Below are 22,231 nucleotides of genomic sequence, written 5' to 3'. Positions count from 1 at the left end.
CATTTATCTAAATGGGCTTTTTAGTTCCAAAATCTAAAAAGAGCCCCTGCTGCCATTTTCCATTAAGCGAACAAAGTTCTACAGTTTGCTGATTTTATAATTGCTAAAGAGAAGTCAGTGCTGATAAAGCTTTGAAAGCATATGCTTTGCACAGGCTTGTGTACATTTAACTTATTTATGGTCTTTTGTACAGGTGGGGACATTGGATGCTCTTGTTGGTCTCTCAGATGAGTTGGGAAAACTTGACAGCTTTGCTGAAAGGTAAAATAGATGTTATTTACTGCATACAAATGAGAAACGGACATTGTTTTCACAGGACACAGTGTCCTTGTGTTCATCTACCCCTGACTTGTCTAAACCTGGTTCTAGAACTCAAGTAAAGTTGATAGGTTTGGCTTAACCCTTGGCTAGCCTATAGCGGGTCACCACAAATAAGGGGCCAGATTCTACATTCCTTAACCAACAGGCCCACTGAAGTCAGTGGCAGTTTTGTCCAAGTAAGAGCCGCAGGATTGGGGTCCTTGTGCAGAGTTTGTTTGAAAGGTAATCCTGATTAATGTGATAGTACTAGGAAGGAAGCTCCAATGAGAAATGTAAGAGGTTTTTAAAAGCAGGAACTCCAATGAATACAGCAGGATTTGCAGAGCAAAAAGCCCCCACTGTCCTATAGAGGATTTCTCAAAAGACTCCATTCCCTCCCCAATAAGAGGCAGGATTTTTCAGGGGAAGGTTTGTCTAAGCAAGAAGTTTGAGTTCTCCAGGAGCCCAGTTCACATTCTTCAATTCCCGCCATGCCCACACTGGGCCAGATTGTTGAGCCCTTATTCCTGCTGAGAAGCAATAGGGACACAAGCAAAGAGCCACACTGATCTCATTGGGACTCACCTGAGTGAATGAGTGACAGCTCTACAGTCTGACCTTTGGGCCACATCACACCTGCGCATAGAGGGCTGCATGCATCATGAAGGGAACAAAGAGGTTGCCTGGTTACAAGGCATTCTGTAGCACAGGGCAAGACTTCACATGCTGAGCCAACACAACCTGCTTTTGGGTGCTCTTTGTTCCTTTTTTTTGGCAGCACACATTGCTCATAGTCATGGTTCTGGCAGTGGCAGCGGAATGCGCACATGCTCACTTAAGGGCTAGTCCAGCAGCTGAAGCTGTATGCAGGGCTAGCTGTGAGGGGGTATGAGGGCTTCTTACAATTACATCAGATGGCTAAATCAGGATTAAACCGGTTAGAGCAAACTGATTCCTGGTGTAATTCTCGACTTCAGTGGAGTTACAGCAGGGCTGAATGGACCATTGCTTTTAATCATTATATGGTGCACATGCAATTGTACTTCTTATGGCTGCTTCTCCAGCCTCTTAGCAAAACAGAGCTATTCAATGCTTAGTTCAATGATCAGTCCTCACCACCCTGTTCCTGTGGTGGCAGAGGGAGTCAGATTTTCTTCCCAGAATCTTTGAAAACCTAGTCACAGCAGTCAGTGTCCACAGTGGTGTGGGGTGAAGAGTGGCAAGAAATGGGGAAGATGGTTTTCACTTTGTAGTCACCAGCTGTAACAGTAGGGTACCATTTACCCAAGTGAGCCAGTGGCCAAGCTACTGCATGATTTTAGTCTGAATGTTTGTCGAAAGCTCTTAGGTCCTGATTTTCAGAGGTGCTGAGTATGCATAGCTCCCATCAACTACAGTGAGTGCTCAGTCCTTGTTAAAAGTCAGGCCCCTGGAGCTTGGACTATGCACTGAATTACTTCAGTGTGTGTAGAAATACAAGGTGTCTTCATCCCTCCCTCAGACCTTCCCTTTGTTTGTCATCTCCTTGTGTTTTCCTTGTCTTAACTTCGTATCAGATTCTGATCCCTTATCAAGTAGCACCTGACTCCACAAATGGCCCCATTGACTTCAGCAGTCCCATGTATGAAGTAACATGATATCCATCATCAGCGAAGGGATCAGGATCAGGCCCTTATATTATAAGGTCTTTGGGGCAGGGCCTCAGCATATTTGTTTTGTAAAGCTCTGCTTATCAGTGCTGCTAAGTAATACTGAGGAATTAAATTGGTTTAAATATAAGACAAATATATACAATATCAAAGCAAAGGAACAGAGAAAGATATCAGTCGATACAATTGTGTTAAGGCCTTAGCACAGTGAAATACAAAAAAAAACATATGTTTTATACACTATATAAATAGTCTGGTAGGTTTTTGAGAATAGACTGTGTAATCCAAGGGTTAATGTACCAAGCACACATGCCTCGGTAGAAGTAAACAATGTACATACAGTTGATACTTGTACATATTAGTGATAGGCAATGCAAATGAACTGGACATTTACTTTCCTGCTCATTGAAAGGAGCTCCCTGCTGAACTGTTGTTAGATAAACAAATGCAAGAACTGCTGGTTAAAGCTAGGCAGCACAAACCTGTCAGGACTACTTCTCACTAGGACAGCAGAGAAGGGGCAAGAGTTTTCAGGGTCTCTTGTTTCCACATACTTTTATTATTTATTTACACAGCAAGACAGAGTGTTTTTCCAGGTCGCTGTAAGGCAGCGTTAGGCTCTGATGCTTTCTGATTGCTCACTCTTCATACATGCCTTTACTCAGAGATTCACCAGCACTTTTGTTCCATGGACCACTCTGTAAGGGCCTGATCCTACAAGGTGCTGAACACATTCACATCCACTGTTTTCAAAGGCTGTTGAGGGTGTTCAACATCTTTGCAGAATTGGTTCCTGAGAGAGATGCTGACATTGACCCCTGTCCTGTCCCGTCCCCATCACCTATCTCCCCCGCACCCCTCTGCACTGTTCAGTTCTCAAAATATTTCATCCCCATGTCAGTTGAAAAGGAGCTGCAGATCACATACCATTACCACTGCTCTAACCTTTCCATTAGTATCCTCTGGGTCTATCTACTAACTGCTGTTCAATGCATTGTTGCCTACACATCCAGTGCTGGGTAGTTTTCTTTAGGTGATGATATTGCAAACTGCTTTCACGTGCAATACATTTGATTCTTCTAGACTAGGGGTTCTCAAACTTCATGGCACCACGACCCCCTTCTGACAAGAAAAATTACTACATGATCCCAGGAGGATGAACTGAAGCTTGAACCCTGCCAACGTGGGGGGTGGGAAGGCAAAGCCAAAGCTTAAGGCCTTCAGCCCCATGCAGGGGGGCTGTAACTTGAGCCCCACCACCCAGAGCTGAAGCCCTCAGGCTTCAGCTTTGGCCCCGGGTGGCGGGGCTCGAGCTTCAGCTTCAGCCCTGGGCCACAGCAAGTCTAACGCCAGCCCTAGTGACCCCATTAAAAAGGGGTCCTGACCCACTTTGGGGTCCTGACCCACAGTTTGAGAACCGCTGTTCTAGACCATTATAATAGACTACAAGATGGTTATTCTGAGAGAACACAGTTCATAGGTTCTGATTCTTATTACTCAAATAAGAGGCTTAATTGAAGCATATTTTGCTTCAGTTTTCTCCTTGGCAGGAGAGAATTACACCAATGCTTCTTAGTTCAGCCCAGCGAAGGAGTGGTGAGGAGCCAAGTGCTGCCATCTCTCTCAAGGAGCCACAGGGAAAAAGCCTTGACTGGAGGAAATAGCTGTGTTGCTAGTGAGCCAGAGAAGACAGAAGGGGGTTCAAGGAACTGGACCATGGGCACAAGGCCTCAGCACAGATGGCTCTTGGTAGACAGTAAATCTCCAGATACCTGCATATCTTGTGGAACCTGCCAGTTTAGGAGTCTGGACTTGCTGCTTTTTCTGCAGGGAGGCAAGTGAAGGGCTGGGGGGAATCCCCAACAGAAGTAGAATTTGGAGGAAACTCTGTCAAGGGAACCTGCATTCCCCCAGCTACCTCCCATGGATATTTCTGCAGGAAAGGGGAAGTTAGGCCTTTCCCTCTGTGGAACAATACATAGGGGGTGCACCTTTGCCGTACAGTAGGATTTTTGGTTTTGTCCATAGGAAGCTTTTTAAATCTTAATGAACTACAGAAATTGATTTAGCATCCTATGAAACTGATTTCTTTTTGTTCTAGTTGCACATTTGCATTCCTTTTTTTTATTCCAACCACTTGAGTATTCTGGAATACTCAATATTTAGAAGACAATCCCTTGACCATCCTTGGAATTTTATGCACACATACATTTTTCTAGGATTAAGTCTTTATGCATAGGTGTTATGAAGTGTAGTAGATGCACATGAGGTCAAATCCTAATCCCAAAGAAATTAATTGCAAGATTCCCATAGGTTTGAATGGGGCCAGGTTATAGCCTAGACTAGAGAGTATTTACAAAGTACAGTGTATTTAGAAATAAGCAGTGTAGTTATGCAGTATGCCATAAGCCTTTTGTTCATCATCATTTGAATTACAAATTAAAAGCCTTGCTTCAGAAATAGGTTGAACGAGTACCTCCTTGTTAATCAGATAATTGTTGTAACTGTTTTATCTTCAATTAGATTCTGTCACTAACAAAAGCTTCTCTTGTTACACCTAAGCGTAATAAAGAAAATTGCACAGTACATAGGAGAAGTTATGGAGGACTCAAAAGATAAAGTGCAGGAGAATCTTCTGGCCAATGGAGGTAGGTGCTGTGAATATGAATGTTTTTAATTCATTGATGCTTTCTATATCTATGTTAGAATTTGAACAAATAGGATTAAGGCATCTATCTTTTTTTGTGGGGGGGAAGATGCAGGAAATTTTGTAATACTGTTTTCTAAAACAGATCTTAAGCCTAGTCCTACTTCCACTGATGTTAATACAAGCTTTTTCCAGTTTATTTCAGTTTCACTTCCCCTTTCCATTGTCCAATGTCCATTTTTCATTTAAGAAAAAACTTTTATCAACCTGGGGAGGGGAATAGAAAAGAAGGTAGGTGTCATTGTCCGTCACTGCGCAAACGACTCACGACCCTCTATGGGCTGCGTGGTTTTGAAAATGTATGGACCACTGAGGCTTAATCTGCTCTGATTGACTATCTGACTGGAATGCTAGTTTGTGACATCAGTTAGCAAAGGCATGTATGCCTCTCATTCTCCACTACAATACTGAGAGAGGAGGAACTCTCTGGTAACTACAGCTTTACCTACCTGACATCATAAGTGGACATGTCAGTCTGCCTCAGAGCCACTCATTAAGAGTCACTTCATCTAATGGAGATTAAGTGCCAATTCTGGGCAGCAGGACAGCGGACATTGTATTTGTATAATACAGTAGTCACAATACTTCTGTGGTAAGCATAACTTTAAGCAGTTTTCTATACCAAGCACTTAGAATAATGGTGTTCCTGCTTGATGCATAGAGCAAAAATCCTGCTTTATTCTGTACAGGAAGAAAGAGCAAATGAGGGGCTTTTTCCAGGGCATGATCTCACTACAGTGCTGAAAGTGTTTTGAGATGGGCTGACTATGTTCTCTTGAGGACACAGTGTGTGGCCAAGGCACTAGTCTGCCAATTACAGGGCAGGACCAACTCCAGTGCAGCAGTCAGTGGCTGTGTAGTAGCTGGATACACACACATGCTGCTCCTGTTTGGAGTGTGTTCCCTTCAATTTTCCCTGTGCAATTCTGCCCTTGCCAGCAGCATTTGAACTCTATAGAGTGCTCTTCGTTCTCAAAGCACTTTACAAATATTACAATGGCCACTCCTCATTGTACCTCTGTGGTAAACATCATTCACATTTTACAGAAGGAGAAATTAAGGTTACAGGCCATCCCCAAGGCCCCAGGGAGAGTCTATGCCAAAACTGGAATTAACATTTAAGAGCTTCTAGCTCCCAGTCTTGTGCTCAGACCATTAGCCTATGAGTGTCTCAGCTGTTTAGAAATGTCTGTTCTCCTCGTGTTTTCTTAGGGTTCGGAATGCTACCACAGACCGGGAGCGAGAAATCCTTAGATGCCAGAGGAATACACTGGCAGTCATAGTCTGTGTGTTCCAATTTTAAACAAGTAGTTTCACTTTTGACTGTTTGCACTATTTTCTTTCCAAACCCTGTAGGAATAGTGTAGGGGTTTCTCTTTTAGAAAAGCTCCTCTTGCATATAATAAGATCTGCATCTGATGAGTCGAACTCTGAAAGTTTAATAATCCCACTTATTATGTTTCAGGACTGAAGAATAAAATGAAGTGTCTAAAGAGTATGTTGAGTATTGATTGTTGCTGTGTTTTTACAAGCATGCACTTGAGTGTGTTAATGCTAATGATGGGTCTCTCAGTCTGGTTGTAGGGATACAGTGATCAGGTTACGAGGGATTTCTCAAGTAACAACCTCGTAGCTCGGTCACGATATCCCTATGACTTAGATAACAACAGGTTTAACCCATTTTCTTCTTTTATTTCCTCATTTTGCCCTTTTCCTCTCCTCTTCTAACAGCTCTGCATGCACAACAGACAGATGTGAGAATGAGTTGGCTGTGCAATATTTGTTACAAACATTTATGTTCTGATGATCAGGATAATGCATTTCTTTCTTAAACTCAGGCTAGGAGTACTTCAGCCTTTCAAAGACTATTGCATCTTGCAAAATGGAGTCATATTTTTGTACACTAAGGAGTTCTCCTTATACATTAGGATGTCATGCATAGACACCAGCTAATTAATCCTCCTGACACCGTCTGAGATAAATATTATCCCCACTTCACAGTGGGAGAAGGGGACACCCCAAAATTAAGGACTTGCCCAAGGCCACAGAGCAAGTCAGCATCAATACTATAACAGTTGAGCTCCTGCTTCCTACTCTCATTTTCAGCCCACTCAGTCATACTGAGTCAAATTCTCCCTTCAGTTACACCCATGCAATCCCATTGATTTCAGCTGGATTGTGTGTGTGATTGATGGAAATATGGCCCAGACTTTCTGAATTCATAGAGTTTAAGGCCAGAAGAGGTCACCACATCATCTAGTCTGATTTCCTGTAAACCACAAGTGACAAAATACCATTCAGCCACCCCCAAACCAACCCAACAGCCAGAATTAAATCAAAGTATTTCAACCCTCAGGAGACTGAACTAGCAAAATGGCATGTGTGCCTACATGACAGTGGCTTGTCTACATTCATGCAGGGAGTGCTGGGAACAGCACAACACATCACCTTTTTAGTTTAGCCAACAGAGTTCACTGGGGCAGGAGCCAGTTAGTGTTGGGCAGGTGGGATACGCCTTTTATAAAAAGCAAAACAAATATGCTACCAGCAACACTAGCCCATCAGAACAGCAGGAAATGCCTTCTTGCAGCATAATTATACAAGCTTCAAAAGCCAGAGAGTGAAAATAGAGATTTTCCAAAGGCGATAGGCCAAAATCTGCTGTCATTTATAGCAGCGTTGGTTCGAGGTGACTCGAAATTCAGTGGAGTTACGCCAGTTTTACAAATTATGTTTCATAATAGAAGGAGCTCAAAACTCATAGGAACAGCAAGAGGGGATAAAACAGGGGTGGAAACACATGTACTTTTTGAAGAATTAAACAGTGTGGAATAAAATTATTACAGCTGAGTGACTAATTCACAGCCAATAATTTCCTTGAAGGATTTAGCCTGTAGCCTGTTTTTTTGGCTCTTGGAGTGCCAACAGCAACTGGACTGTAAACACTTCAGGGTAGGAAATGTCTCTTTTCTTTGTTTATACAACACCCAGCACAATGGAGCCCCTAATCCTAGGTCAGACCTCGGGTGCTACCATAATATAAATATTTACTACTACTAGCAGTGATTTTTCTCAAGAGTATTCAGTATTTGAATTAATACAATTTTTTGAGGATCTTTCTCTCACCTTTGGATTGATTCTTTACAGTTTTCTGCAAATATTTGGTATTCAATATTGAAAGTTTGTGATGGTATTGGGATTCTGTTTACTTCCTAGGTGGATAAATGTAATTCGTGATCAGGAGGAGAGGCTTGCTGAAGCTCTGGGGCTTTAAATCTCAGGGATGAATAGCAGTTGAATCAGTTTTAGAAGGGGTAATGTGTGACCTATAAGAGGAAATAAAGGCTTGTCTGGAGTGCCATTCCTACTACAATTAGGACACTAAGGGACAGAGCATTGATTGTGTGTGCCATCCCAGCTGCAAAGGTGTGGTAGATTGTGTAGCTCATTTAGTTGCCTGGTGAGGGGTTTAGAGAATAGCATCTCTCTGCTGTCACAAGCAGCGTCCCATCTCAAATTATCCCAGTTCCAAATACTATTGCACAACAACTTTAAGGTCACTTTGGAAGTACTAGTTTGAGTGAAATGCAGACACAAAGGGCATAAACAGGGTCAGAGTGACTGTGAAGTTTGAACAAATGCTTGTGGAAGCTTGTGTAGAATTTGCTACATCTATTTACTATCCAAACTAGGCTGATTGACACTGTCAGATCATTCACAGACTACGAGGGTGACTACCAGTGCTCATCTCTTTCTTCTGACAAGTAGTATCAAGCTGGATATGTATGAATTTAGCACTCCAGATTTTCTCTCCTGCTGCTCAGATGCCAACTTTCCTCCAAATGCTGACCTATTTTGAGTAGGGGGTTGTTTTTAAGGTCAGGGCTGGGTTAAGGTTATGAGGGGCCTAAGGCTAATGGGAGGGACGGGCCTAAGTATGAATTACATATTGCCAAAACAATTATGAAGTCATCAAACATTTATCTACATACATATTTATATATTATTTACTTATGTAAAATTAACAAGTTTATTTTACTCTCACTACACTCACTTCTTCAAACAGATACTTCTGAGTAAGAGGTAGCACAGGGGATGCTACGCTGTCCTTCTCTTAGGCCTCCCTTCTCCTAGGTAGTGGAGTGCTCATCTGTATGAGGATGAACACTGCAACATTCCCCATCCTGCTCACCTCTTTCAACACTGTGCTTCTACCCTCAGCTCTCCACATGGCACAGTGCAAAGCCAAGCCCTGCAGCTGTTTTCCCCCAAGCTATGGACTCTACACCACATACCCTATCTCACTCTGAATGCAGTCTGGGAGGCAGCCAGCTTGTATTATGTAAAAGAAAACCACTCAGGTGTAAAATCCACTGAAGTAGAGGAAGTAGTAGTGGGAAAATTACATTGGGTGGCATTGTATTTTAGGCTGTCTTGTTCTGAAAGCTGCCTCTCAATGTTGCACTGGCTGAGGACAATTACTGATTTCACATTGAACCCAAATATTCTTTGTGGGATGATACCCAGTTTGTATAGTTAATCACCACATCAGACCATTCTGTCACCAAGCTCTTCCACAATTAGAATAATTGAATAGAATCATAGGACTGGAAGGGACCTGGAGAGGTCATCTAGTCCGGTCCCCTGCACTCATGGCACTGTTCTAGAATGTGTGATCAGCAGCCCTGACGTGAGGTTTTTTAAGCATGAGTTCTGTGTGTACTAGGCCCCTATGGTTTGCATTTGTTTGTTTTAAGCTTTCTGTAAGAAAAAGGTAACAGCTAGAAGTGAGACACATCTTTAGATGGTTGCCCAGTCATAATATTTAGCACTTCTCTACTATGTTAGCTCTTCAAAATCACTGCACAAACATTAAACAAACTTAATCTCAAGCCTTTCAGCTTTTGAATGACTAGGAGTTGACAAAACAGAGCTATTCCCTGTTGTGTTTTCTGCCCCCCTGAACAAAAAGACTTAATTGAAAATCAGCATCTTAAAAGAACCATTACAGACCTTTCAAAAGAACAGTCCAAGCAAGGCTGCTGTAGTGACACACTTGTTACATCAGGTCTGGTGTTTGTTTAAGGCTGATGTAGAATGAAGGGAATCCTGTTTCATTTGCATGTATAAATCAAGCAGACCTTGCTATTTTTTTCCCTTAAAGTGCTCAGAGTTTAGGGAAGGAAAGTGAATGAGATTCTGCTTATACCAGTTGTGAAAAAGCAGAAGGGACCAAATTCTATTCTTGTGCAAAAATCTGTTCTCCCTGAAATCAATAAGGCCACAAAGGTGTAACTGTCAGCAGGAATTGGCCTGTGTTCTCATTCCCTTCTCAAATCACACACATTCCATGCTTACCCAGCATTTTCCAGTTGGGAAAGAAGTTAGTTTGAGTTGGGGCAGAAAAATGAGGACTAACTTCAGGTTTATTTAGCTTTAAGATTTTGGAATGAAACTCAAAAGACATCAAATGTGAGGTGCTTTTATGATGGATTGAACTGCTAGAGAACCAGCAAATGGACAGAACCTGCCTTTCGCCTGTTCAGCCAGTCTTTCTGTCATAGCCTGCTAAGAAATAGCTTTAAAATCTCTGAGGGAGAAGGGAGGGAGAAACCTACAACATTGTGTATTGAGCTTCCTCCAGTGCTTTTGCAACCCCTTAAAAGCACAAAGATGCGCTGGTCTGTGGAACTAGGCTGTGCATAAGGAAATAACTTGGTTGCCTGTGCATCCCAGTACAGAAAAATACATCAAAGAAAAAAAATTGATTTCTTCGATTTTTAGTAAAGTTCAATACAGTATTGAACACAGTGCAGCATAAATCTGAAGCTCCTCGATGGAAGATACTGTAAAAGTTAAAATACTGGTATCCAGAAGGGGATGTTTAGTTTTGTTTTTCCCACACATGTGTGGGAATTCGTTCCTTATACCTGGGAGGGGCAATAGTTCAGGTTGGAGCTGGATCGCATGTGTGCAGATTTTGTGCAAACTTCCCACCCTACCGCTCTGGTACTGCCTCTTCCCCCCGCCATCCGCTTGCCCTGCCCCCCGCTCCCCCTCAGCACTCACCAGTTGTCCAGAAAGGGGACCCAGCACACATAGAAGATGACTGTGACAGGAACTGGGACCCAGGAGGCAGCGTCCTGGAGCTGCCTGCCAGCCTTGGCTGAGGAGAGGGACTGAGGGAGCATCTTCCCTCCCTGACAACTAAGCAGAGCTCTGGAGAAATCGCGGGGGGAGACATTGCCTGCTCAGACTACACCCACAGCTGGCACGGGTTCCCGTGGTAACTGGATTTTTAGTGTCCGGTCACCAGTTTTTAACCAGATACCTGGCAGTGTGTTCCTGCAGTGTGGGGGAGATGCAGCAGGCTGCCGGCTGAGCTTCTTCCAAGCCACAGGGGGCTGCTTTGCCTTTCCTGCTGGCAGGAGCACTCCAGAAGGGCTGCGTGAGCAAGCTCGCTCCCCCTCACCTGGTCCCGGCCATGCCCCCTGCCTGATCAGTAGTGCCTAAAAATAGGAAGGCCTAAGGCTATAGCCCTATTAGCCTAATGGTTAATCCAGCCCTGCCTGCAAAGCCTAAGTAAAAAGGCTTTGTCTGAGGGATGAAACCCTAGGCCCCTTCCCATGGATCAGGGAATACCTGCGGAACTGCTCCATGGATGCTACTGCAGCCTTATAACACAAGAACTAGGGGTCTCCAAATGAAATTAATAGGCAGCAGGTTTAAAACAAACTAAAGGAAGTATTTTTTCACACAACGCACAGTCGACCTGTGGAACTCCTTACCAGAGGATGTTGTGAAGACCAAGACTATAACAGGGTTTAAAAAACAAACTAGATAAATTCATGGAGGATAGATCTACCAATGGCTATTAGCCAAGATGGGCAGGGATGGTGTCCCTAGCCTCTGTTTGCCAGAAGCTGGGAATGGGCGACAGGGGATGGATCACTTTGCGATTACCTGTTCTGTTCATCCTTCTGGGGCACCTGGTATTGGCCACTGTTGGAAGACAGGATACTGGGCATAGTCTGACCCACTATGGCCGTTCTTAGTGCTGTCAGAGCCTCTATGTACATAGTTCTCCACTTTGGCAGATCTACTCCCCTGGCCCACTCTCAAGCCCATGTTCCTGGAGCAAAGGCCACCTCAGAGCGCAACTCCATGCATGCCAAGGGGTGGAGTCCTCTCTGTGGCTGCTGCAATCTCTCCCCATCACACAGAATGCTGCAGAATTGTGCTGATCCCACTTCATATTCATAGAGGAGGTGCAGGATTTTGTCCTAAAGCTCCACTGTGCTGGCTTTTTTTGTGGCCTGTCCTAAGAGCGGTTTGTGTAGAAGTGGTAGGAGCATAGTCACTCCAGTGCTATCTCCCTCTTGAGCTGCAGCTTCTGTTGATAAGTAAAATGCCTGACTTTTCACACTTAGGAAGTCTACTAAAGTAAACTGACTCCTGGGCTGAGAGAAGTCCAGGGAAAGGATAACAGTGTGTGGAAGAGTGACTATGTTTTGTCACAGGAAGAGGCTGCAGTAGCTGCAACTTGTTAGTACAGCAGTTAGAACCGTTTTTCGCTACAGATCCGAGAGAACGTAGTGCATTAAATGCATTTCACAGAGCATCACAGAGGGTTGTCAGGAGGATCTCGGTACTGACAGGATGATGCCATCTCCCAGAAGCCCAGTTTGTAGGATGTTAATGGATCCATGTAATCCAGTGAGCCTTGAGGGGTCTTGAGGGGTTTTTAGAGTTGTGGTTCTGTTTTGTGAAGTTCAGATCTGGTGCAGAACTCTGGGGCCATTCAGAACTGGGATTCTGGGTTGAGCCCATCTCTAATGTTAACGAAAGATATGGCTAGCGGAGCAAGTGGAGAATAGCTTCCAAAGTTGTATTTTACTTTCAGTTTTACAACATAGTGTAGTGGATTTCTCAACTTGCTTGTTTCATACATTTATTTGTATCTTTTCAGTTGACCTAATTAGTTACCTGACCCGGTTTGAGTGGGACATGGCCAAATATCCCATAAAGCAGCCACTGAAGAATATTTCAGAAGCATTAGCAAAGGTAAATCATACTCGCCGACTTCTAAAAAGGCATCCAAATGGGAGTATCATGCTGTTGCAGTTCTCAGGGCTAGTATCAGTGTCTGATCCTTCCCTTATCAGAGTCAATGGCGTTTTGCCTTTGATTTGAGTAGGAGCATAAGCAGACCCTGTATACTGAAATAGTCAGTGTGATTTTTTCATTATGAAATAATGCTGGAGAAATCTACTCAGAATAATATATGGTGAAACCTACTCATGTCACAGGAGGATGAAAATGTGCCTTAACAGCTCTTCCTGTAGGGTTGCCAACTTTCTAATCACACAAAACCAAACACCCCTGCCCTGCCACTTCTCTGAGGTCCTGCCCCCACTTGCTCCATTTTCCCCCCCCAACTCTTCCTCACCCTCACTCACTTTTGCCGGGCTGGGGCAGGAGGTTGGGGTGTGGGAGGGGGTATGAGCTCTGGGCTGGGGTGCAGGCTCTGGGCTGGAGCTGGGGATGAGGGGTTTGGGGTGCAGAAGGGGCTCTGGGTTGGGGCAGGGGGTTGGGGTGTGGGGGAGGTGAGGGCTCCGGCTGGGGGTGTGGGCTCTGGGGTGAGGCTGGGGATGAGGGGTTTGGGGTGTAGGAGGGGATTCCGGCTGGGCCAGGCAGTTGGGGTGCATGGGTGGGGGTGAGGGCTCCAGCTGGGCCCGGGGATGAGAGGTGTGGAGTGTGGGAGGGGACTCTGGTCTGGGCCAGGGGGTTGGGGTGCAGAGCGGGATGAGGGCTCTGGCTGGGGCTAGGGCCAGGGATGAGGGGTTTGGGGTGCAGGAGGGGACTCCAGGCTGGGTCAGGGGATTGGGGTGCGGGGTGGGTGAGGGCTCTGGCTGGGGCTGAGGGGTTTGGGGTGCAGGAGAAGGCTCCAGGCTGAGGCAGGGGGTTGGGTGCAGGGGGTTGGCTAGGGCTCTGGCTGGGGCTAGGGAAGATGGGTTTGGGGTGTGGGAGGGGTCTCCAGGCTGGGCCAAGGGGTTGGAGTGCGGGCTGGGTCAGGGGGTTGGTGTACAGGGGAGTGCGGGGTCCTACCATGGCTCCGAGGAAGTGGCCGCTAGGGTCCCTTTTTGACTGGGCGTTCCGGTCAAAAAATAGATGCCTGGCAACCCCATCTTCCTAGAATATTTTTATATAGGCTTCCCACGGCTTTAATCTCCTTTATTATAATACTTTTGTTATTATTATATGTTGCAATGTTGTTCTCCAGATAGAAAAAATACAGTATTTTTTCTACAGTATTCATGGTTTTACATTAAGTCAAAACACATCACAGGATGGATGAATTATTTACACTGTAAACTTCTTGGGGCAGGAGCCATTGGCTATTTTATGTCACTATACTGCCTAGTACAATACGGCCCTGCTCCTGGTTGAGGCCTAATGCATTGGATATAATGGGAGGGGAAGTGAAATGGAGAGAGCATGGAAACAATGAATTCTGTTTACAACGACCTTTTCCATAGTTATTTTCTTAAATCCAGGTGAAGCTACTCTTTGCAAGCATAACATCCTTCATTAACAAACATGCCATCTCATACTCTCTTACTTATGCTGGAGATGCACTGAAAATGTAATGAAAAGTTACATGTAATGAAATTATAATTTGGTCCAGCTCCTTGCATCGTGCTACTTGTTTACAGCACTGTTGACTTTGTAAACATAAATGCAGTCAGTTTACGTCAGTTGTATTTTTGCTTTTGTATTTAGCAAATCACACAAATAGAAACAGACCTGAAGTCCCGAACAGCAGCATACAACAACATCAAAGGAAATTTGCAAAGCCTGGAAAGAAAAACTGTGTATGTACAGTGTGTGCCTGTGTATGTTGAGTGTTTGTACTGGTGTGTTGTTTGTATGTATGTACTTTCCTGCCTACGTGTTCTGACAGGGATGAGTATCGGGAATGATTGTCAGAAGTGGTGAGCATCCACAGATCTAGCAGAAGTTAATGGAAAACGGGGGTGTCCAGTACCTCTTAAAATCGGACCAATAGATTCCTTCTCTTTGCTTAGGCTAAAGTTCATAACTGTTAACTATAGAGGCAATGTGACTGACTTGCGTCAAAACCTAATATAATTGCATTTGTTCTGAGCATATTGCATAGTATCAGAAATAAGAGATGGGGAAGTTCTATTAAGTCAACCAGTGCAATCCCATGCAATGCAAATTGTATCCTATACTTGGTTATAGAAGTCACATGCAATCATGCTTCCATTATTTCCCCTGGGAGACCATTACACAGCTGTCTGCATCTCACTGCCCAGCCTTCCCTTTCTTAATTTCATCCTGTTACTCATAGCTACACCCCCTCTTGCCTTAGTAAATGTTTTCTCTCCTCTCTTCACTGGGTTAAATAAGTTCACTCTTTAAACATGTTGAGACTATTCTAAATATAGGGTATGTTGGGTTCTCTTGATTCACTACTTTTGTAATTTTCCTTAAACAAGCAATGAGATTTGGCTGGCAAGCTCCATTCTTTCTAAATTCAAGTCTGCTTTGATCATTTCCCCACTTCCAATGGGAGTTGGAAAATCCTAGGTGAGTTTTAAGCAACCAATTTGAGAAGAAAACGTCAGTAAACAGAACTTTTAGAGCATCTTAGAGAGTGCCAGGCAAATCCACTGTCAGTGCCAACAGATGTCTCAATGCTAATGTGAGCTAACCTTTCCTGTGCAGGTTCTCGAGTGCCATAAACAGCACAGTGAGTATCAGCCTCACAGCTGCCACTCCACATTCCTGGGACTGTTCCCAGGGAGCTGAACTGTACCAATGGAAGTTACCCATGCTCTGTGGTAGGGGAAGTAGGGCTCCAGGAATGGAGAAGAGTGCCACACACAATGTAGCTTAGCACTCTGGAGAGTAGTTAGGATGAGAAGTGGCCAAGCATTTTGCATCTTAGTGGGTTTTTGTGGGGTTTTTTTTCTGTCGAAACCAAAATTTTAGCGGGAACGGGTCCGTTTCAATAAATTTTTTTGACTCAAAACATTTTTGAAAAAAAGTTTTGAAATTCTGGTTTTTAGTTTGAAATGCCCTTTTGTTTGGAAATGTAAGCTAATTGTAGTAAAATAGAACACGGTAAAAATCTTTTGGAGCTTTGGTTCACAAAAAATTGAGATTTTTGACTTTATCCAGATTTACGATGTGAAAATTTTTCAAAATCTCAACATTTTCTGCAGAAAGAGAAGAACTGTTTCCTGCCTAGCTCTGTTTAGGACACAGCCCCCTGTCCTCCTCTTGCAACAAACTGGTGGATTAGCATCTTCCCTCCCCCAATACCCACTTAATTGCTTGTGCCATATGCTGGCAGGGTTACTCTGTCTCTCCTTTTGGGTCTGCATTCTTTACTCCCTTCATGCCTTTTACCCCCCTCTTCCCTGACGGTTTTGCTTTTGCTTTCTGATTTTTATTCATGTTTGTTCACTTGTTTTGCTGTGCTCCCTGGTTCTTTCCTCCCAACCCCAACTCAGCAGAGGAGCACTTGCTGCATGGGACAGAAGATACCCATTGGTGGCTAAGTGGAGCTGGGACAGGTGCTCCCTGACTAGCTGTCCCCTCTCCAGTTTCTCAGAGGGATTGACCTCCAGTATGACAGTAAGACAAGGCTAGAAGTAACATGGCTGCAGTGGTCCTGTTTCCAGTTATATATTGAGCTGTAATAAGAGATGAAGCAAAAATGAGAAGAACCTTATTGAAGGGAATGGTGAAAGCTTCAGTTCTACTCACCATCACACAGACTCAGGGACAGGGGTGGTGTCTTTCTATACAGTATCTCCTAGCAATGGGGAAGGGCTGAAGGGCTTCTCTGCACAAAGTGTACACTGCTTTAACGTGGTACAATGCTAGTGTGCACAGTGATACTGGTGTAATAAATATTCCCATATGAGAAGGGGAATAAACTAAACTGTTGTAAGGCAACTTTATATTGGTATAACTGAGTCCACACTAAGGGTTGTACTGGTATAACTCGTGTAGGAAATCTCACCCCCTTACCGAAATAGAGATACTAGTACAAAACCTGTGCGAGGCCTTTAGACGTGTCAGATCTGGAACGTGCATTCCTCCGTATACAACACTACTTCGCAGTTAGCTGTATAGCACTCGACATTTCCAAAGTGCGGTAGTCCCCTGGATATGTTCCAATCATGATTCTTTTTTTCTGGTTTGTTTTATTTTAGGGGAAATCTGTTGACTCGTACTTTAGCTGATATAGTGAACAAAGAAGACTTTGTGCTGAATTCAGAATATCTCATCACTCTTCTCGTTGTAGTTCCAAAGTAAGATAATCTCATGTCTTCCTTTTCGGGGAGGGAGGGAGAGAGACAGAGCAAATGCAAGCGTGTGTGGCTTCCTTTTAAGAGGGAGGGAAGGAGGGAGCGTCGTTATGAAAGATCGGACCAGAGTCGCAAAGTTTGGATATAGAGTTTTGGTTTGGGCCCATGTCTAAGGGTATGTCTACACTACAGCGGCTCAGCTATGCTGCTGCAGTTGTTGCACTGTAGCTACATAGTGTAGACACTTCCTACATTAACAGAAAAGGTTTTTTTCCTCCATCCATGTAGTTAATCCACTTCTCTGAGAGGCAGTAACTAGGTCAATGTAAGAATTCTTCCATCAACCTAACCACATCTACACCGGGGCTTAGGTGGATGTAACTACATTGTTCAGGATGTGAAATTTTTCACATGAAGCTAGGTCGGTTTAATTTTTGAGTGCAGACCAGGTCTAAGATACATATAGGAACTACATAAACGGGCAGTTTTTTGTATCTGCATGCACACATCACAAGTCATGCCAACTGAGAGCCCATTAAAGCTTTATACCAACCCGCATCATCATGGTTTCTTTCATGACACATTGTACAGAAAAGTTATTTTAAGAAACTTTTTGAGAGTTTAAAATACTTTTACTGGGACTATTTAAAAAAATAATCTTTGTACCTGTAAAGCTAAGTGTGACACTTCGGGGGTTCACCCAGACAGTGAGGGGGTTGTGTCACCACCTGCCCTGTAAACCTGAGTGCTTCTGTGCTGTGCAGCTTTGGCTCAGAGCCCTGATCCCAGCAGCTCACTCACAGCACCATGGCCTCACCCTGGCTCCACCAGCCTGATTACTCCTTGCAGGGTGACACCACCAACCCTTCCAGTCCTGAGTCTCCTCAAAACCCTCTCCCCTGCAATGCTCAGCCCCTCTCACTGTAGCACTTCCCAAAGCTTATCCAGTTTGCTGTTCCTTTAAAGAGACAGTGCACAGCACCAGCTATTCATTTGGCTGCGGCTTTTACTCCTCATTTGGAAATAATGCATTGAGATGGGTGTGTAAAAGCACATGCAGCAGTGTTGTAGCTGTGTTGGTCCCAGGTTATTAGAGAGCCAAGGTGGGTGAGCTAATATCTTTTATTGGACCAATTTCTGGTGGTGAGAGAGAGAGAGACAAGCTTTCAAGCCCCAGAGTTCTCGAAAGCTTGTGTCTCTCACCAACAGAAGTTGGTCCAATAAAACTATTACCTCACCCACCTTGGCTCTTTAACAAATAGCAGGCATTTAAGCGAGCCCAAGAAGAAGGCATTGGGATAGAAATGGTTACAACCAAACAAAAGTAAAAGTATGCTTCTAAGACTAAAACCTAACTTAATGAACTAGTTTTCTCAAAGTAATTTTCTCAACATGGTCATTCTTCCAGCATGGCAGGCCAGTTCTTAACCAGGAGCCAACAGAGAGCTCAAAGCACTCAGTTCCTTTGTCTCATCAGGAGAAGGATGTCAGAATGGCTTTTTCTCTCTGCTTATATCCTCAGATTTTATCTTCCCCACAGTCAGGAAGCCCTCCTGGGGGCTCAGCTTGCTATGTCCACCAGGGAGCTGATGCCATGTTAATATTTGCAGTCTCCTCCCACTGTCATGATAATTAAGTGGTTATCTCCCCCACTGCTAGTTTGGTGCCTTTGTTTACCTCTGCTGTAAATACATTTCCATGGTCTCCCCTTGCTCAGTTTACACTGGCGATATATTCAAGCAGGCTGGGAACCACATTCCTTAGTCTAGGGCTGGGTGCCTTGAGCCCTACCTGCCAAATCCAGTTGAAGAACATAGTTCCAGCTCACGTTTATAATTCTTTATCTACTAACCGTACATGCCCCATGCAAGCATTCTAATTGATCAGTGAGTTAGCTTTCCAGTGATGTATTGTTAAATAAACATGACAGTGGGTGGGTGGGTGTACACCGAGCTGTGTGTACAGGCCAGCTGAGACTCTGTGCTTCACCTGGGAGCCCCTTGTCCTGTGGCTTTAGGGTGCTCGTAGTGGCACATTAAGCGCATCTTTTTACCATGACGCCAACTGGCTAAGGCTCAAAGGGAGAAAAAAAAATCAAACTAACAAATGGAAAACAGTTCTAAAAAAGACCTTGTCTAAACATCAAAATGTCACTGTGTATACTCTGTTATCTCAGGCCCTTCCAGGGTGGGCTAGGAGTAAGTGTTGGGTCCCTTTGGGAAGCTGGGAATCTCCCCTCTCCCATGGGATAAAGCTGCTGTTTCTAGACCTTCAAGGGTGTACAATGCCAGATTTTAAAGTTGTGCTATTTTTATATCTAGAAAAGCCATCACTGGAAACCTTGGTCATGCTGGGCCTCCAGCTAGAATAACGGGGTGGAGGAATTCCACATGTAAGGGAATGAGGAAATATATGCTGGCAGGCTGATTTCTTCTTTTTTTTTAAATGGCTGCAGTTTGAAATAGCTCTAGAGTTTGGAATGTTAGAATAAATCCCAGTGAAAGAGCTTCATGGGCAGGTGATGTGGTAATAGGCATTTGAGAAGTTAATTTATAATACGCCCCATTTAGCTTAGCATAGGGCTATCACATACACATGTATATACTTAGTAGAAATGCTTGCTCTTTTCAGTTACTTCATGCACTTTCTTTTGTGTTGCCCACAGGTCAAACTACGCACAATGGCAAAAAACATACGAATCCCTCTCTGATATGGTAGTGCCTCGATCCACAAAGTGAGTGAAATTCCTGAACTAGCTCCCTTGTTTGCTCCTGAGATCTCTGTGCTGTTTTCATCTTAATCCTTTGAAGTCCCTGGCTGGCAGAGGGAATAGTACATGTAACAAAAGAGCTCCATGAGAATGTATAGAACTGCACTATCATCTCAATCTCATTCTTGCTACTTCAGTCCCTGATTAAAATGGAAGCTGTTTGGGTGTGGGAAAGTGCAGCTGAATGAAAATGCTTGTGAGCTATTTTACAATAACCTTGCTTTTCCTTTGAAATGTCCAGTGAGTCAAGTCTCTCTGCTTTTACCTTGCCACCTGACTACTCAACAAACCACTTATTTTGCCTGCTATTGTTATGAAAATAGAGGAACATGTTGTTACAACAATATGGGTCAAGTTCTGTCCTGATGTAAACAGGCACGTCATTAAAGCTAGTGGAGTTACAGACACTCACCCAAGTGCTGCCATTTAACTGTTTCCTGATTGGGGATGGGTTAATTCAGCTTCCAAGATGTCTCTTGTAGCAGCAAAGGCCAAGTTAACTCTTACCCTATCGGACTTACCAGGAAATAAAAGTTTCAGTGGGTAGCCAGCAGCAGCAAAAGCGTAGATCATGGCAGGAGAGAAGATCCAGTCCAGAGATGCAAGGCTTGGAGAGGGAAGATCAGGAGAGACGGAACCAATGGAAGCAGGAGAAAGTGGAGGAGGGCAAGTTAGGGAGTGGGCAGGAAAGGGGATTGTCTGCTACTTCCTGTCTCAAAAAATAGGTGGATAGAAAGGAAGAAGAGGAGCCAGAAAGAAGGAATAACAGGAAAGAAGCAAGCAGACACATAGACACCCACCCAACTGGCAGGGTTCAGAAGCTTGATCATAGGGGGCCTAGAACTGAAGGCCCAGTCCTGCTCCAGCTGAAATCAATGAACATTTTGCCCTTGCTTTCAGTAGCAGCAGATCTAAAGAAGTTCATGCTATCTTTCAGTTCTGTAAATAGAAAAGAGAATTGCAACAGAAACCAGGTAATCAAAGCACAGGGCATTCTCCATGCTAGGTCACTGCGTGCATTTCTTCCTGCAGAATGATTGCTGAGGACGCAGAGGGAGGACTCTTCACTGTGACACTGTTTAGAAAAGTAATGGATGATTTCAAAGCCAAAGCCAGAGAAAACAGGTACTGTAGTTACTGAACAGCTCCTGCAGAGTGGGCCAGCCTCACATGGTTGTTCAGGGTGGGGAGAGGATGCAAGGAGCCCCTGCCCTACATGAAGCAGGAGCCAAGCACAACCCTAGCTTTTACACTCCTCTAAGTGCAAGGACTGCTCACGGTTCCTGTTGCTGCTGGCCCTAGATTCATTGAGAGCAGGGAAGCCCAGCAGGGTCTGTCCTCTATGGGGGTGAATGTACGCTGTGTTCTCCAAGAGTGGCACAGCAGCTATCCACAGCCACCACTCCTGGTGCTGTCCAACCTGCTTGCCTAAGGCACAGTGTGTCTGGGAGAATAACTCCTGCTATGCTAAAGCGACTCCACGTTGCTCTGGGATAACAGCACCATTCAGCATGCTGTATGGTATTAGCTGGCAATTTAGAAATGTATATTATTCCAGAAGCATATGACAAATGACCAGGCAAGTTACATGAGCGGCAGCGATTACAAGCCAATATATTTGTTTTAAGGTTCATGGTCCGAGAATTTTATTTTGATGAGAAAGAACTGAAATGTGAAAAGGAAGAAATAATGAAATTAGCTTCTGATAAGAAACAACAATATGTAAGTAACACTTTGATTTCATCTTCCAGCAACTGATACAGCCCATATCACTGTAGTATCTCAGCAGCTCATAATCATAAATGGATTTTTAAGCTCACAGCAGCCCTGTAGGGTAGAATATTTTTTTACACTGGGGAAACTGAGGCACAGGCTAGAGTCACTGATTTGCCCAAGGTCACTCAAGCTTGTGGATGAGCCTGGAACCCTGTCTAGTGCCTCATCCACTAAATCATCCTTCCTACCCTACAGGCCCCCAATCACAAATGTGAATGGTTTGTAATTAGCACCACTATCAATACTTCCAAAGCAACTTGAGAAATAGCAATGTTAATCTGTTTATTGCCATAGGGGCCACTACTGCGCTGGCTGAAAGTGAACTTCAGTGAAGCATTTGTGGCTTGGATTCACGTGAAAGCCCTGAGAGTTTTTGTTGAATCTGTCCTCAGGTAAGCGAGTCAATATGCAGAAGTTAAAACAAATGGTTTATTTTCACGTAGCAGTGTTCAGACATAACTTTAGCGGGAAAGACTCACCGGTTTACAGAGTCAGCTCTAGCAATTCCTACCAGCACATGGAAAATTTAGATGACTGAGAAGAACAGCGCTGCAGCTTGAAGGAGGCAAAAGGGTGAAAGTAACTATTCAAGTGTATTTACAGGGGAGGAGTAAAATGAAGGCTACATTGGGGAAAAGAACACGTTTTAATCCACTTTAGGCTTCACAAGGGTAGTCCCATG

General features: G+C 44.1%; 1 protein-coding gene across 4 annotated transcripts in view; it reads left to right on the top strand.

Moving 5' to 3' along the window:
• ATP6V1C2 (ATPase H+ transporting V1 subunit C2) overlaps positions 1–22,231 on the top strand; it is a 28,408-nt gene that overhangs the window by 4,796 nt on the left and 1,381 nt on the right. For all 4 annotated transcript variants that reach the window (XM_045009271.1, XM_045009272.1, XM_045009273.1 and 1 more), the window contains 9 exons: positions 194–261; positions 4,512–4,597; positions 12,626–12,720; positions 14,440–14,531; positions 16,908–17,006; positions 19,669–19,737; positions 20,806–20,898; positions 21,402–21,495; positions 21,844–21,941. In XM_045009271.1, the coding sequence (XP_044865206.1) occupies positions 194–261; positions 4,512–4,597; positions 12,626–12,720; positions 14,440–14,531; positions 16,908–17,006; positions 19,669–19,737; positions 20,806–20,898; positions 21,402–21,495; positions 21,844–21,941 (794 nt within the window). The remainder of the gene's footprint in view (positions 1–193; positions 262–4,511; positions 4,598–12,625; positions 12,721–14,439; positions 14,532–16,907; positions 17,007–19,668; positions 19,738–20,805; positions 20,899–21,401; positions 21,496–21,843; positions 21,942–22,231) is intronic.

Source organism: Mauremys mutica, chromosome 3, assembly GCF_020497125.1.
Source record: "Mauremys mutica isolate MM-2020 ecotype Southern chromosome 3, ASM2049712v1, whole genome shotgun sequence".
Taxonomy (NCBI): domain Eukaryota; kingdom Metazoa; phylum Chordata; order Testudines; family Geoemydidae; genus Mauremys; species Mauremys mutica.
This window is presented reverse-complemented; position numbering and strand designations above follow the sequence as displayed.